This window comes from Olea europaea, chromosome 3 (genome assembly GCF_002742605.1).
Source record: "Olea europaea var. sylvestris chromosome 3, O_europaea_v1, whole genome shotgun sequence".
NCBI lineage: Eukaryota > Viridiplantae > Streptophyta > Magnoliopsida > Lamiales > Oleaceae > Olea > Olea europaea.
The window spans coordinates 24,892,820-24,911,277 of NC_036239.1; the positions used below are offsets into that span (position 1 = coordinate 24,892,820).

Sequence of the window (18,458 nt, forward strand, 5' to 3'; positions counted from 1 at the left end):
TGCTTTCTTGTTCAAATTCTTCATCAATTCCTCCAATGCCGCATTGTACCTCTCAAGTTCCTCCAGTTCAAGTCCGTCCACCTTCTCAGCCCACCAGAACCTGCCACCGTCAATCACCCTGTTCTCCGCCACCGACTCCTTACAAATCCCAGAATAATCCTTTCCATGGTCTGGTGTTTTTCCAGAGTTTTCCACAGAACCAACAGGACTTCCGTTCTCAAAACGATCGATTACGGAATCCACGTTGTTGTGCCCAAAAGCATAGAAACGTTTGCCGGCTACCGATTGTACAATAATAGCGATTTCAGCGCCAGTCAGAACACAAAGTTCCCTCGCTTTCTTGAAAAGTCCAACTCGGCGTTTGGAAAAAGTCACCTGCCGGTTGCTCAACCTCTCTATTTTCTTCATATCAATCTTCCTTCTACCCAGCGTTTTCTTCTTCATCACGGCGTCACTTTCCTTATTCATCACCATCTTACGAACAAGAGAGAGAATGAGTCTGAGAGAATTTTATAGTAATTCTGAAACTCGGTGGGGAGATTGGTTATATACAGGGGTTATGGTGTTCTGACCGTTGGGGGCTGTGAAGGGTTGACTGTTCAAATTATTTCCTAACTAACTTCATTGGTATGTTTTGATAAAATCCAAGTAAAAGGATTCTATAAGAATATATCAAACCGCTATGATTCCGCTCTTGAAGTGACTTTCAAATAGTTAATAATATTGTATAACTATGAACAACATAGGTGTTTGACATGAAATTTTTATCTTATTTTAGAATAGATTATTTAAAATAATAAACATTTTTAACATTATTTTATTAATATTAAATTAACTCTATCTGATAAAAGAAATATAGTTGTTTATTTAAGAAAGACATCGGAAATTAACATTACAATTTTTAATAAATCATTTCTAGAAGTTAAATAATTACAAAAGAATCATTTATTACATTTTTAAGTTTTTCAAATGATAGACACGTCGAACCACGGTCAAACACTCAATATTCCATCTTCCCATCTTAGGAGAGTTGACACCAATTTCTAGTATATGGTCACACCTACAATGCAAAAATATTTGAGCGAATATTCAACAAGTAACAGTACACATGAACATGTATACGATTGACAATAATTTTCTCTTTATGGAGTCATCCTCGAAATTCATACATTAATGTCTAATTATCTCAAAATATTTATCATTTTAATTTTTTGGCATAAATCTTATTACAGTGATCATATAAGCTTACTGACAACGACATGCGTGCCTTCCAATGCCTATGGGACCTTTGTCATCCACCGAGATTGTAACACCCTAATCTCTTGTTTGACAATCATTATTTTCATATTCTTTTTTCTACATACTCATTTTCAATCACATTCACACAATAAAATATTTTACACATAAATCAAAAACTTCTCCTACTTTTTAGACACGCAGTATTCTCTCAAAAAAATTCTATTCAAAACTTTGTTTTCTCCATTAATGGTTGTTAAACAGGGGCTAAAATAGATACTCTAGACTTAAAAGTATTATCATTTAATTCTCTTCAAAACATAAATGCAGAATAATGATTAAACTTTTCTTTAAACTAATAAAGATTTATTACTTTCTTTTGAAGAATTCTTAGAATTTTTTGTACTTAATACAGGCATAAGAGAATTAAATTAAATGTTTTTTTTTTAATTTCAAAACGAAGTCAAATTTTAATGTGTTAGTAGTAATTAAGTATGTCTCATCACAAGTAGTCGACTCTAATAATCTTGCATGCGTCATCTGAAAAATAGAAGGGAATAATATGCAATGAACTAACACTCAGTAAACAAACATACATATGATGTATACTTATGATATACATATGTATTACTTTAAAATAAATAAATTTTCTCAATCTGTATTTCATTTTCTTTCATTTCTTTAAATATTTAACATTGATATTGTGGATTCACTTAATGTATCATCTAGCCAATTAGAATGCAGTGAACCATTATTATTTGGAATTCGTTTAATCTACTGTTTGTAACGTAAAGATGTTAATATTAAACATTAAACATTCACCATCAATATTCAATATTGGTCGGGTAGCAAGTCTTCCACACGCCATTTCCTACTCAAATCTTTCAGATAATAATATACACCTCCTCGAAAAAAATATTTGAGACATATCTTTTTAAAATATTCATTGCCACATTAATATTAAATTTATTTTTATTTTTATTTTTTATTTCATGAAACTTCATGCATTCTTATGGATGCATTGACATGCATAAATTTGTCATGAGAAAAATTAATGACATAAAAAATAAAATATTATGTTCACCTAAAAACAATTTAAGTAATCACTTATACATTTAATAATGTAACGTACACATTAAGACAATAAAGTATTTACTTATCTTGAATTTTTGCAATTCACTTTTTAAATAGCAAATGAAGATTTTCCTAGCAGTCCACCAGTCAACGTTCCAAAAAGTCCTAAATCAATCGTTATTTATTAAAAACTTCAACATACTTATTTTTTTATCTTTCATTTTTTTTAATATACCATAAGAGTAACAACGTCACTAAGAATGCTATATCAATTGTATACACCACATAGTAATAAAACCAAAATATAAAATAAATGGCTAATTGCTTTAAATTGTGTAATAAACAATGCTTCGAATTAGTGCATCCTTAAATTTTACCAATATTACTGAGGATTTGCTTGCGAGTTTCAACGTACCAGTTATGAGTCAATATGAGTCGAAAACTTCTTTTCGACTTATGTGTATAACTTGGCCAACGATTTCGTTATTAACTTAATTGAACGAAATGCAGATCACGACCTCTTACTATCTAATAGTGACGAATTCTCTATTGATCACTCACAACCTTCATATGGTTGTTAACATACCCGAACGATGTCGTATTAGCGGCTCTTGGTAGAGCAACATCCAACACCGTCAAAGCATGACTATCCTTATACAAGGCACTATGATGACCTCAAGCCATAGGACCAATTCCACTACCGAACATTAGAGATTAACCACTGACACTTAGATAGTTATCTATGTAGAATCTCTTCGCAGGTCTCCAATATTTTGTTCTATAACAAAACATCCACGTATTCATTTAAGTGTCACCACACTTTAACTTGTGAGATCAGCTACTTACTTCACAAGTAAAAAATGCCACACGTGATGATCTATCTGTAGTAATGATATTCGTATCTCGTTATTAATTACGACCACAGATTATTCAAGATCCAATCATACGTAATTTGTATATCATAATCACAACTCTTTGTGATTAACAAATCACTTAAACTTGAATTTTCAGACTCTATTATTTAATATTATTTATCGGAAAATTAATTTAAATAAATAATAGATCTTGTCATAATTAAATACATTAAACATATTAAAAGTGTTTACAACCTAAATCGATTGGATTTAGGGTATAACACTTACAACCTCCCACTTGCACTAGATCTAATCACTCATGTATCTAATACCATAAGCATCCACATGACGATCATATTTCTGTTGTGACAACGGCTTTGTCAATGGATCTACAATATTTTCATCTATGGGAACTCGGTCTATCGTTACGTAATTTCTTTGTATAATCTCCCTGATGAGATGATATCGTTTTAGCACATGTTTGGATCGTTTATGAGACCTCGATTCCTTCGCTTGTGCGATGGCTTGATTATTATCACAATACAAAAGTATGGGATCAACAATGCTAGAAACGACTCCCAGTTCATTAATGAATTTCTTGATCCAGACAGTTTCCTTCGCTGTTTCAGAAGCAGCAATGTACTCGGCTTCTGTTGTTGAATCAGCGGTTGTCTCCTATTTGGAACTTTTCCAACTAACTGCTTCATTGTTGTGAGTAAACGTATACCCTGATTGAGACTTGCTATCATCTTTGTCAGTTTGAAAGTTGGCATCAGTATACCCATTAATTTTTAGTTCATTTCCTTCATAGATCAAGAACACATCTTTAGTCCTTCTCAAGTGCTTAAGAATGTTCTTAACCGTTATCAAGTGTTTCTCACCAAGGTTTGCTTAAAACCTGCTCGTAACAATTATAGCATATGAAACATGTGATCTCGTACGTAGCATCACTACATGATAGATCCTATAGCCGAAGCATAAGGAATCTTATCCATGCGATTTCTTTCGTCATGTGTTTTAGGACACATGTCTTTTGAGAGGTAAATCTCATGTGAAATGGGACATAAACCTCTCTTAGACTCCTCCATATTAAATCTTCTCAAGAATTTATCTATATACGAAAATTGGGATAAGCCTAGTAATCTTTTAGATCTATCTCTATAGATTTTGATTCCTAAGATATACGCTACTTCTCTCATATCTTTCATGGAGAAATTCTTTGACAACCATAATTTTACCGATTGAAGAATTGGGATGTCATTTCCCATTAATAATATGTTATCGACATATAATATTAGGAATATGACCACGTTCCCACTTGTCTTCTTGTAAACACACGGTTCATCTTCATTTTTGATAAAATAAAACCTTTTGATTGTCTCATCAAAATGAAGATTCCAACTCCTTGAGGCTTGCTTTAATCCATAAATGAATTGATTTAGCTTATATACTTTGTTGGCTCCTTTGGATTCAAAACCTTTAAGTTGTGTCATGTACACCTCCTCTTGTAAGTTTTCATTAAGGAAAACAGTTTTGATATCCATTTGTCATATCTCATAATCATGGTATGCAGCTATTGCAAGCAAAATCCGAATGGACTTTAGCATGGCTACAGGCGAAAAAAGTTTCTTCAAAGTCAACGTCTTGCCTTTGTATGTAACATTTTGCTACTAGCCTTGCTTTGTATGTATGGACGTTTCCATCCACATCGACCTTTTTCTTGTACATCCATTTACAACCTATCGATTTTATCCCACCTGGAAGGTTGACCAAGGTCCAAACCTTGTTCTCATACATTGAGTTCATTTCGGATTCCATGGTTTCTTGCCATCTCTTCGAGTCGACACTTGACTTCGCTTCTGTGTAATTCATAGGTTCATCTTCCTCGACTAATAATACTTGATTAGTAATCGTGAATTCGTACATTTTGGGAGGTCAAATGATCCTACTTGATCTACCCTGAGCTGGAGTGTACTCAGGGTTCTCCACATCCTGATCAAGAGTCTGTCCGTCAACAGGTGTGGGATCAGACTCAGGTTTATCTAATTGATCAACAGCTATTTTGCTCTCACTACCCTTTCCTAGAATAAACTATTTTTCTAGGAATATGACATGTCTTGAGATTAACACCTTTTTCTCAACGGGATTATAAAACTGATATCCAATTGTCTCTTTTGGATATCTCACAAATACACATTTATCAAATTTAGCCTCAAGCTTATCTGATTCATTTCGCTTTACATAAGCGTCACAGCCCCAGACTTTCATGTGAGATAAGTTTAGTCTTTTTCTTCTCCATAGCTCGTATGGAGTTTTGTCGACCGATTTAGATGGGACATGATTAAGTGTGTAGCACGCCGCAATTAGTGCATGACCCCAAAATGATTTTGGGATGTTTGCATGGCTCATCATCGATCGCACCATGTCTAACAATATGCGATTCCTCTGTTCAGATACACCATTATGTTGCGGTGTATATGGCGGAGTCCACTGCGAGAGAATTTCATTCTCTTTTAGATAATCTAAAAATTCTCTCTTTAAATATTCTCCACCTCGATCGGATCTCAGCGTGAGAATATTTTTACCAGTTTGTTTCTCTATTTCAAGTTTGAATTCTTTGAACTTTTCAAGTGCTTCATGCTTGAATTTCATCAGATACACATAACCTTATCTAGAATGATCATCAGTGAATGTGATGAAGTAAGAGAAACCACCTCTGGCGGTGACTGACATGGGTCCACATACATCAGTATGTATTACCCCCAGCTGTTCTGTGGTTTTTTCTCCTTTTCCAGTAAAAGGAAACTTGGTCATTTTGCCTAATAGACACGACTCGCATTTGTCAAATGATTCAAAATCAGTTGACCCCAAGTATCCATCTTTATGTAACTTGGAAATGCGTTTGTCATTAATATGACCCAGTCTGCAATGCCAAAGGTATGTATTATTTAGAGTATCACTTTTATGCCTTTTATTTTCTATACTCATAATAGATAACTCAGTATCAAAAATATAAATTCTATTTTGCAACACACCACAACCATAAAAGATCTCATCTTTATAAAACGAACAACGATTGTTCTTAACATTAATTGAAAAACCATTCATATCGAAGCACAAAATAGAAATAATGTTTTTAGTAATGGAGGGAACAAAATAGAAATTTTCTAATTCTAATACTAAGCCCGAAGGCAGTGGTAGGAAGTATGTCTCTATAGCTAATGCAGCAACTCTTGCTTCATTTTCCACATGCAAGTCAACTTCTCTTTTCTGTTCTCTTTAGTCCCTACATATTTATACAAACATGAGATCCACATCCGGTATCTAATACCCAAGAAGCTAATGAAGTAGACATATTACTCTCGATAACAAAAATACCTGAAGTAGAAGCTCCAGAAGACTTCTTTCCCTTTAAGCTAGCGATGTAAGTCTTGCAGTTTCTCTTCCAATGACCTTTCACTCCACAGTGATAGCATGGGTCATCAGATTTGGAATTGTCCTTGCCTGCTTTAACTGGTTTGTTATTGCCCTTAGCCTTTTTGGATGTTTTCTTAAAAATTCCTCTGATTTTCCTCTTAGTGCGCTTGAAGGAATGAATAGCTAAAACATGCCCAGTACTAGCCTTGACATTGGGCTCCACAGTTTTAAGCATATTAAGCAACTCAGGGAGTGTGCATTCGATCTTATTCATATTGAAATTCATAATGAACTGTGAATAACTATCTAGCAGAGATTGCAGATCTAAGTCAATACTTAGTTCATGATCCATAATAAAACCCAATGAATCCAGTTTCTAAATGAAACCAATCATCTTGAGCACATGAGCACTGACTGAAGATCCCTCTGCCATTTTGCACCAGTATAGTTGTTTAGAGGTCTCATACCTCTCCACACGAGATTGTTCATTATACAACTCCTTGAGATGAAAATTCATAGTGTAAGTATCCATACCCTCATGTTGCTTCTGCAACTCAGGTGACATAGCTGCAAGCATCACACATGATGTAATGTTATCGTCATCACTGTGTTTGTTGTGAGCAGCCATCTCTTCTTGAGTGGAATTTTCAGTAGGCACCTCTGGAAAGGGCTGCTCAAGGACATACCCAATTTTCTCATGCTTGAGAATGATTCTCAAATTGCGGTGCCAATTGAGAAAATTTGGTTCGGTCAGTTTGTTGAGATCCAGTATGCCTCTCAAATTCATATGATTACTCATGATTCAAAAACTGTAAATGACGAAAAATATAGAATTAATATGTATTATAATGCATATGCACAAATTCAATATAGACTTTAATTAAACATGCTCCTACTGTTTAAAATAAATTCATGACCCTCATACATGAATTATTTGAATCCACATTTGATTCCCAATGGGCTGTAATCCTATTCGTTGTATCAAGATTTTGAGTGTATTTAACAAATCTTAATAAAACATTTGGATAGATATTATTATCAATTGTATCTCCATACAACTCCCAGATCATTAAACTTACAACTCTTTTGTCTTCACACATCTTATGTGTTAGTTTAACATGCCTTTAAAACTTATCTCCTTGAGTGTACTCAACAAAAGATAAATTTTAGTTAGGTCAAACCCATCATTCAGAAATTTCAAATATTTCATAGTGTCAAACATATCCCTAATAGACCAGCCTTGAGTGTACTCAACAAGCTAAGGTCGATTTAGGATTCTCGTTTTTCACTATAATGATGGAAGGCAGATAATACGTACTTAATATTTTAACGAGGGATTTAACATGCAATGGTCTCATCAAGTAATTATACACACACACACACACACATACACATCAACTATGCGAATAAATATATATAAATAATAGTATGAATGATTATGGACTTGTTCTATTTAGTTTTCCCGAATTAAAGGGAAGACTAGTTGGTCAATTCCTAAGGGGCACAACATTGAATCAACATCAATGCGCCATATCCATGGTTTCCACCTCTCCTTGTGCCTTCAATTAGTCAAGCTGCAACATGTATCCTATACTAGTTGGCATGCAGGCCTAAAAAAATCGGACTCGCAGGCCCATAATAATAATAATAACAACGGACTCGCAAGTCCAATATAATAAAAAGCTCGCAGGCCCATAACAACAATAATAATAATAACGGAATCGCAGGTCCAAAACAATTAAAGGCTCGCAGGCCCATAAAATAACAAGAAGTAAATCAAACATTCAACACATCCATACGGTCGAGTCTATAATCATCCATAATTAAACATTCATCATATAAATATTTCCTATATATAATATCTAATATTATATGCAATGTCTCATAAATCTAGCAATTATAGTCATCAAAACTAATTTAAAATTTTGAATCGAAATAATTAAATAATTAATTAACTTAATTGGCGGGCCGATTTAATTAAAATCAAATTTTAACTAAATCTCGAATTAGAGTCCTACTCTAAATATTAATTTGCATTGGGGAAGTATTAATTGAAATCAAATTTTAATTAACATAATATTAGAGTCCAACTCTAATAAAATTGAATTAATATTTTAATTTAGGACAAAACTCCCAAATAAAATAAAAATCCAATTTAGGGTCAAAATTAAATATTTAAATTAAAATCTAATTTTAACAAAAATATAAAAGTCGTCAAATTTTAAATATATCATTAAATTTTGGGCCTAATTAGAAACATGGGTTAAATCCAATAAAATCATAATTTCAAAAATCATTTTGAATTCAAATTTAAAACCATTTTCAAAATTTGCAATTTGACCCAACTCGAAATTAAAACACAATTCCCTCAATTTTGTAAATTACATGACAGGCCCTGAATTTAAAATTTTCAAAATGACCCCAACTGAAATTACAGATGGGGGCTTGCAATTGCACTAATTGCAATGGAAGCCCCTGCTTCCAGCCTTCCCCTGTGAAACCCTAATTTTTTTTTATTTACCGGCGCTACCCGACATCAGGGCATTGCTGTGCGTGCAGCAGTGGCGCTCTGCCACCGCCGCTGCCACCACTCGATCAAAAAATTTTTTTTTTTGTTTTCCAAAATCAGATTTTGGAAAAATAAAATTAAACACTATAATTACCAGATTCAAGAATAAACATGATTAAATCAACTTTTAATTTAATCAACATGTAAATCAATTCCTAACAAATACAAAGTTAGCTCTGATACCACTGTTCGAAATTTACTTAAACATGCATAGTGGAAATAAAAATAATTTCAATTCCCACCAGGATTCATCTTTGTATTTAGATAAGAACTGTGATGAGAATTATACCTTCTCTTGAATTTGCAAACTCATTAGCGTTATCTTTGTTCCAGCAATTTGAATCTGTCTCCCACAGCTGTCCAATTGTCCAGCCTCTAATGAAATCCACACAGAGAATAGACTGCAACTGTTAGGGTTTCTCCTCTTGTGCTAGCAAGAATTATGAAAACTCTATGGATGTAAAACCCTAGCCATGTATTTATATAAGCCCGAACAGGCTATGCCTGGTCCGGTCCAGTATTTAATTAATCCATTTAATTAAATTCGGTCCGTGAATTAATTAATCCAATTAATTAATTCGAGGCTATAAATAACCAATCAAATTAATTAATTTATCCAGCGATTGTTAAATTAATTAATTGACAATTTGCAATCTTTCAATTCTCTTTTGTGTGCGACCTATCAGGTTCCTGACCACGATGCCTAACGACGTGAAATATTATTTTAATCTAATCAAAACTGATAAATTAAACACCCTTTTAATTTATCACAAATTCACACTCGCCGTCCCAGATTGACATCTAGCAATATATCAGGGCAACACATGTGACGGAAAATGTCATGTGGTATGACAAAACCAAACCTGTTCGTTTACCATGAAACTATAATCCCCTCATCAATATGATCCAATCAATTACGAGATATGGAAGTGTGTCAATCTCGATTATCGATCATATCTTTCATTCTACTATTAAGTCAATATGAGTTGAAAACTCATTTTCTTGCTAGACCAAGACACAAGTGCAAAGTCTAGAAAGTGACAATTTACACTAGTGCTTTTACGATCAACACTACATCCGGCCCAATTGGCATTTGAATAACTAATTAAATCAATATGTGCACCTTTGAGATACCAAAGTCCTAAGGTTCTACTTCCACTTAAATATCAAAAAAAATCTTTTTACAGCACGTAAGTGAGATTCCTTAGGATTTGATTGAAATCGAGCACATAAGCAAATAGTAAACATAATATCGGGTCTACTGGCAGTCAAGTAAAGAAGGGAGCCGGTCATACCTTGATATTTAGTGATGTCCATGGATGTGCCTTGCTCATCTTTGTCAAATTTTTGGGACATGCACACTGGTCTGTTCATAGGTTTGATGTCATGCATATCAAACTTCTTAAGTATGTCTAATATGTATTTATTTTGATTTAAGAAGATTCCTTCTTTTGTTTGTTTAACTTGAAGACTAAGAAAGAATTTTAATTCACCATCATTCTCATTTCAAATTCTTTACTCATACAATTCGAAAATTCTTCCCAAAGACGAGTATTTATTGCGTCGAAAATAATATCGTCAACATAAATTTGAACAATAAACAAATTCTCCTTATGTGTTTTCACAAAGAGTGTAGTATTCGCTTTTCCAATCGAAAAATCGTTTGAAAGAAAAAATTTGCTCAATCGTTCGTACCAAGCTCTTGGAGCTTGTTTTAAACTGTAAAGAGTTTTTCTTAGCTTAAAAACATGATCCGGGTACTTGTGATCTTTAAAACCAGGAGATTGCTCAAGAAATACTTCTTCTTGAATAAATCCATTTAAGAATGCACTTTTAACATCCATTTGATGAAGTGTAAAATTTTTAAAACACGCAAATGCAGGAAGCATGGGAATGGATTCTAGTCTTGCTACAGGTGCAAATGTTTCTTCAAAATCAATACATTTTTCTTGATTGTAACATTGAGCTACTAATCTAGCTTTGTTGCGAACAATAATTCCGTTTTCACCTTTCTTGTTTGTAAAAATCCATTTGGTACCAATAACGATTTGATGGTTTGGTCTAGTGACGAAATCTCAGACATGATTTCTTTCAAATTGATTTAATTCTTCTTGCATTACTAGAATCCAAAACTCATCAAACAAAACTTCACTGAGGAAGAGGTGGTAGCTTACAACAAACACAGTGATGACGATAACAGTGCAGCATGTGTGATGCTTATAGCTATGTCACCTGAGTTGCAGAAGCAACATGAGAGTATGGATGCTTACACTATGATTTTTCATTTCAAGGAGTTGTATGATGAACAATCTCGTATGGAGAGGTATGAGACCTCCAAACAACTGTACCGGTGCAAAATGATGGAGGGATGTTCAGTCAATGCTCATGTGCTGAAAATGATTGGTTTCATTGAGAAATTGGCTCAATTGGGTTTTATCATAGATCATGAACTAAGTATTGACTTGGTTCTACAATCTCTGTCAGATAGTTTTTCGTAGTTTATTATGAACTTCAATATGAATAAGATCAAATGCACATTCCTTGAGTTGCTTAATATGCTTAAAACTGTGAAGCCCAATGTCAAGTTTAGAACTAGGCATGTCTTAGCCATTCAATCCCCCAAGGGCACTAAAAGGAAAATCAAAGGAAGTTTTAAGAAAATATCTAAAAAGGCTAAAGACAATAACAAAACAGTCAAAGCAAGCAAGGACAATACCAAATCTGAGGACCCGTCCTATCACTGTGGAGTCAAAGGTCATTGGAAGAGGAACTGCAAGGCTTACCTCGCTAGCTTGAGGAGAAATAAGTCTTCTGAAGCTTCTACTTCAGGTATTTTTGTTATTGAGGTTAATATGTCTACTTCATTAACTTCTTGGGTATTAGATACCGGATGTGGATTTCATATTTGTATAAATATGTAGGGAATAAAGAGAAGTAGACCATTGCAAAAAAAACGAAGTTGACCTGCGCGTGGGGAATGGAGCAAGAGTTACTGCATTAACTGTAGGGACATACTTCTTACCACTGCCTTCAGGCTTAGTATTAGAATTAAAAATTGCTATTTTGTTCCCACCATTACTAAAAACATTATTTCTATTTCGTGTTTGGACATGAATGGTTTTTCAATTAATGTTAAGAACAATCGTTGTTCGTTTTATAAAGATGAGATCTTTTATGGTTGTAGTGTGTGGTAAAATGGAATTTATATTCTTGATACTGAGTCATCTATTATGAGTATAGAAAATAAAAAGCATAAAAGTGATAATCTAAATAATACCTATCTCTGGCATTGCAGACTGAGTCATATTAACGACAAATGTCTTTTCAAGTTACATAAAGATGGATACTTGGGGTCAACCGATTTTGAATCATTTGACAAATGCGAGTCATGCCTATTAGGCAAAATGACCAAATTCCCTTTTACTAGAAAAAGAGAAAGGGCTGCAAAACTATTGGGACTAATATATACTAATGTATGTGGACCCATGTCAATTACCGGTAGAGGTGGTTTCTCTTACTTCATCACATTTACTGATGATCATTCTAGATATGGTTATGTATATCTGATGAAATTCAAGCATGAAGCACTTGAAAAGTTCAAGGAATTCAAATTTGAAGTAGAGAAACAAATCAATAAAAATATTCTCACGCTAAGATCAGATCGAGGTGGATAATATTTAAAGGGAAAATTTTTAGATTATCTAAAAGAGAATGTGATTCTCTCGTAGTGGACTCCGTCATATACATCGCAACATAATGGTACATCTAAAGGAGGAATCGTACATTGTTAGACATGGTGCGATCGATGATGAGCCATGCAAACATCCCAAAATTATTTTGGGGTCATGCACAAATTGTGGTGTGCTACACACTTAATCGTGTCCCATGAAAGTTTGGGACTGTGACACTTATGTAAAGCGAAATGAATTAGATGAGCTTGAGGCTAAATCTGATAAATGTGTATTTGTAGGATATCCAAAAGAGACAATTGCATATCAGTTTTATAATCCCGTTGAGAAGGTTTTCATCTCAAGACATGTCATATTCCTAGAGAAAGAGTTTATTCTAGGAGAGGGTAGTGGGAGCAAGGTAGAACTTGAAGAAGTTCAATAATCCACAAATACTGTTGACCAATTAGATGAACTTGAGTCTGATCCCACACTTGCTAATGGACAGACTCTTGATTAGGATGTAGAGACTCCTAAGTACACTCCAGCTCAGCGTAAATTAAGTAGGATCATTCGAACTCCCAGAAGGTACGAATTCACTATTACTAATCAAGTATTATTAGTTGAGGATGATAAACCTACAAATTACGCAGAAACAAAGTCAAGTGTTGACTTGAAAAGATGGCAAGAGGCCATGGAATATGAAATGAACTCAATATATGAGAACAAAGTTTGGACCTTGGTTGACCTTCCAGATGAGATAAAACCGATAGGTTGTAAATGGGTTTACAAGAAAAATGTCAATGTGGATGGAAACGTTCGTATATAAAAAGCAAGGCTAGTAGTAAAAGGTTACACACAAAGACAAGGTGTTGACTTTGATAAAACTTTTTTACCTTTAGCCATGCTGAAGTCCATTCGAATTTTGTTTGCAATAGCTACATACCATGACTATGAGATATGACAAATCGATGTCAAAACTGCTTTCCTTAATAGAAACTTGCAAGAGGAGGTGTACATGACACAGCCTGAAGGTTTTAAATCCAAAGAAGCCAACAAGGTATGTAAAATAAATCGATCCATTTATGGATTAAAGCAAGCTTCTAGGAGTTGGAATCTTTATTTTGATGAGACAATCAAAATGTTTGATTTTATAAAAAATAAAGATGAACCGTGTGCTTGCAAGAAGACAAGTGGGAGAGCGGTCGTATTCCTAATATTATTATGTATCGATGACATATTATTAATAGGAAACGACATCTCAATGCTTCAATAGATAAAATTATGATTGTCAAATAATTTCTCTATGAAAGATATGGGAGAAGCAGCGTATATCTTAGGAATCAAGATCTATAGAGATAGATCTAAAAGATTTATTGCCTTATCACAATTTTCGTACATAGATAAAATCTTGAGAAGATTTAACATGGAAGAGTCCAAGAGAGGTTTGTGTCCTATGTCACATGAGATTTACCTCTCAAAAGATATGTGTCCTAAAACACATGATGAAAGAAATTGCATGGATAAGATTCCTTATACTTTGGCGATAGGATCTATCATGTATGCGATGTTATGTACTAGACCAGATGTTTCATATGCTCTAAGTGTTACGAGTAGGTTTCAAGCAAACCCTAGTGAGAAACATTGATAGCGGTCAAGAACATTCTTAAGTACTTGAGAAGGACTAAAGATGTGTTCTTGATATATGGAGGAGATAAACAAAAGGTTTATGGGTATACTGATGCTAGCTTTCAATCGGATAAGGATGATAGCAAGTCTCAATCTAGTTATATGTTTACTCTCAACAATGGAGCAGTTAGTTGAAAAAGTTCCAAATAGGAGACAACCGCTAATTCAACAACAGAAGCTGAGTACATTGCTGCTTCTGAAGCAGCGAAGGAAACTGTCTGGATCAAGAAGTTCATTAATGAACTGTGAGTCGTTCTTAGCATTGTTGATCACATACCTTTGTATTGTGATAACAATGGAGCCATCCCACAAGCGAAGGAATTGAGGTCTCATCAATGATCCAAACATGTACTAAGACGATATCATCTCATCAGGGAGATTATACAAAGAAATGATATAAAGCTAGAGCGAGTTCCCGCAGATGACAATATTGCAAATCTATTGACAAAACCGTTGTCACAACAGAAACATGATCGTCATGTGGACGATTATGGTATTAGATACATAAGAGATTGGATCTAGTGCAAGTGAAATTTTGTAAGTGTTATGCCCTAAATCAAATCGATTTAGGTTGAAAAACTTTTAATATGTTTAATGCATTTATTTTTGGCAAGATCTATTATTTATTTAAATTAATAATCTAATAAATAACATTAAATAATAGAGTCCAAAGATTCAAGTTTAAGTGATTTGTTAATCACAAGGAGTTGTGATTGTAAGATACAAATTGTATATGATTGTATCTTGACTAATCCATGGTCGTAAGTAATAACGAGATACGGATATCGTTATTACGGATAGACCATTACGTGTGGTATTTCTTACTTGTGAAGTAAGTAGCTGATCTCACGAGCTAAAGTGTGGTGACACTTAAATGAACGCGTAGATGTTTTATTATAGAACAAAACATTGGAGACCCGCTAAGAGATTCTACATGGATAACTATCTGAGTGTCAATGGTTAATCTCTAACGTTCGATAGTGAAATTGGTCCTTTGATTTGAGGGTCGTCATAGTGCCTTGTATGAGAACAGTCATGCTTGACGGTGTTGGATGTTGCTCTACCAAGGGCCATTAATACGGTATCGTTCGGATATGTCAAGAACCTTATGAAGATTGTGAATGACCAATAGAGGATTCATTACTTTTAAATAGTAAGAGATTGTGATATGTATTTCGTTCAATTAAATCAATAGCGAAATCTTTGGCCAAGGTATACTCATAAGTCGAAAATGAGTTTTTGACTCACATTGACTTAATAGTAGAATGAAAGATATGATCGATAATCGAGATTGACACACTTTCATATCTCGTAATTGATCGGATCATATTGACGAAGGGATTATAGTTTCATGGTAAACGAACAAATTTGGTTTTGTCATACTACGTGACATTTTCCGTCACGTGTTACCTTGATAAATTGCTAGATGTCAATCTGGGACGGCGAGTGTGAATTAGTGATAAATTAAAAGGGTGTTTTAATTTATCAATTTTGATTAGATTAAAATAATATTTCACGTCGTTAGATATCGTGGTCGGGAACCTAATGGGTCGCACACAAAAGAGAATTGGAAGATTGCAATTTGTCAATTAATTAATTTAACAATCGTTGGATAAATTAATTAATTAGGTTGGTTATTTATAGGCCCAAATTAATTAATTGAATTAATTAATTTACGGACCGAATTTAATTACATTGATTAATTAAATATTGGATCGGACCAAGCCAAGCCCGTTTGGGCTTATATAAATGCATGGCTAGGGTTTAAATCTGTAGAGAATCTCATAATTCTTGGTAGCACAAGAGGAGAAAATCCTGATGGCTGCAATCTGTTCTCTGTGTAGAATTCATTGGAGGCTGGACAATTGGACAGCTGTGGGAGGCAGATCCAAATTGCTGGAACAAAGATAACGCAGAGGAGTTTGCATATATAAGAAAAGGTATAACTTTTATTAAAATTCCTATCTAAATACAAAGATAAATCCTGATGAGAATTGAATATGTTTTATTTCCACTGTGCACGTTTAAGTAAATTTCCAACATACCCATGGTAGACTCCAGTTTCACCCCAACTCTTCTTTCCCGCCCATCTCTAATAACTCGCATGAGAGCCTCTTTCTTGGAGTTAATGATGAATAAATTTTAAGTTTTTTGTGATTTCTTAAAAAAATTCAAGTTTACACTCAAGAATTATGTAAAGAGTGGTTGAATGTTAGGAAATTTAAACTTTATGCTATCATGCGAGTGATTCTGAAATGGATGTATCAAAATGTGTATAATTGTATGTTATATGCGGGATATATATTGGCCTTCATGGAGAAATGGTTGAGAAGTTACTATAGAGAAGCGGGAAGAATAATTGAATTCAACGGAGGGACGGTCCAATTTAAGAGATGATTTAAGCTTGCATGAAGTTGAAAGTGTTGAAGAAGATATTGAGACTTCTTGCAAACTTGACTTTCCGATTGAGGAATACTCTTTTCATACTAATAAGGAGAAGCTAAAGGTATTGTCTGATGAAGCGTTTGTAGATTTTTTTATGAGAAAAGTTTGCAAGCAAATGCATTAGGCCTATTTCGGCGTTTTGTGGTGATGGAACAGTGGTGTACTTGTTTAAACTTTTTTGGGTAGAGAGAAAAATAGGCAGATCTAATGCTGTCTCAAGGAAAAATATATGGGACTTTGTCACAAAGGAACGTACGTTGCGTTTTGGGGTCATTCCATCCATTAAGTTGATTTATTTGAAGTACTTGAATCAACTGGATCAACAGTTGTGGCAAATCTTTAATGATAGGGCTGTAAAGGGTGGACAAAGTAGAGTCTTGCAAAAATTAGATTTATTGTCTAGGGAGTTGGAGACAAAGTTGAGAGGTTCTTTATCAGATGGGTGCAAGGAGCAAGAAAAAGACACCAAATTTGTTGATTGGAGTATTTTAAAAATGTGAAACAACATCCACCGGTGATTAGAAAATCTAGTGAAGAGGGGATGATCCAGAATTCTAGGGAAATGGTGACAAAAAGTTCTGCTGTCACAATGGTTTTCCTCTATCCCAATAGGTCATTGGAGAGTTTTGTAAAATGCATGATGGCTCAAATAGAAGCATTGATGATGAAGATAGGAGTTTGGTTTTCACGATGAATTTGCAAAATCAGCCAAGAGGGTCGATTGGAGTGCAGTTAATGAAGTACATGACAAGAGAAGATCATGTGTTGTACTCTATGATAATGTAGTGGTATTAGGAAAGAAAATCATTAACAAGTTTGGTTTTAGTTGAGACCTAACTATTTGGATCAACAAAGGACTTAGAAGCAAGGCTACTCACTCCCTTACAATACTCCACCACATGTTTAGTCATTTGCAATGTCTTCAAAGCTGCTAAAGGTGCACAACCACCAAGATGGCTTGGTCAATGACGTGTCCCTAGGAGGCCAAATATCCCAATTGAGAACTATGGTGGGAAGATTTTCTTATTAGAGGATTTAAGCCATAAAAAATGATAGTGCTTTAAATATTTCATTCTCCTGTCTTGGTTAATAACTTCTTGGGGAATACATCGGTTATGTGCATATTGTATTCACAAAAAATATACCGTTTATGTTCACAAAATTGGAACAAGGTTTTGACTTACCGAAATGGACTTTGAGAAGCAAAACATAAAAGTTACCGAATCTGAATGCATGGATATGGATTCATCCCTTTCTATTCTTGAACGAAAGCAAATTATTCTTTTGATCGAACCTTGCAACATAAACATGTAAACAATGTTAATCATTTCTGAAATCAAAATATAATCAAAAGAAATCAGAAAATTGTAGGAAGAAAGATGCAAGTGATGAATTTTTGGTCGAGGCAAGTGTTTGACACTTGGTCCTTATGAATTTGCCCCGCATCGGTGCTAACAGTTTTTTGACAATCATCTCCCAAGATACAATGACCAAGTCAAGCCAAAG

General features: G+C 34.2%; 1 protein-coding gene across 1 annotated transcript in view; it reads right to left on the minus strand.

Moving 5' to 3' along the window:
• The window catches only part of LOC111380406 (DNA-directed RNA polymerase V subunit 1-like), a 10,984-nt gene extending 10,510 nt beyond the window's left edge, over nucleotides 1-474 (minus strand). Inside the window, exon 1 of the mRNA XM_023003968.1 lies at nucleotides 4-474. Within this exon, the coding sequence (XP_022859736.1) occupies nucleotides 4-474 (471 nt within the window). The remainder of the gene's footprint in view (nucleotides 1-3) is intronic.
• Nucleotides 475-18,458: the final 17,984 nt, after the last annotated feature.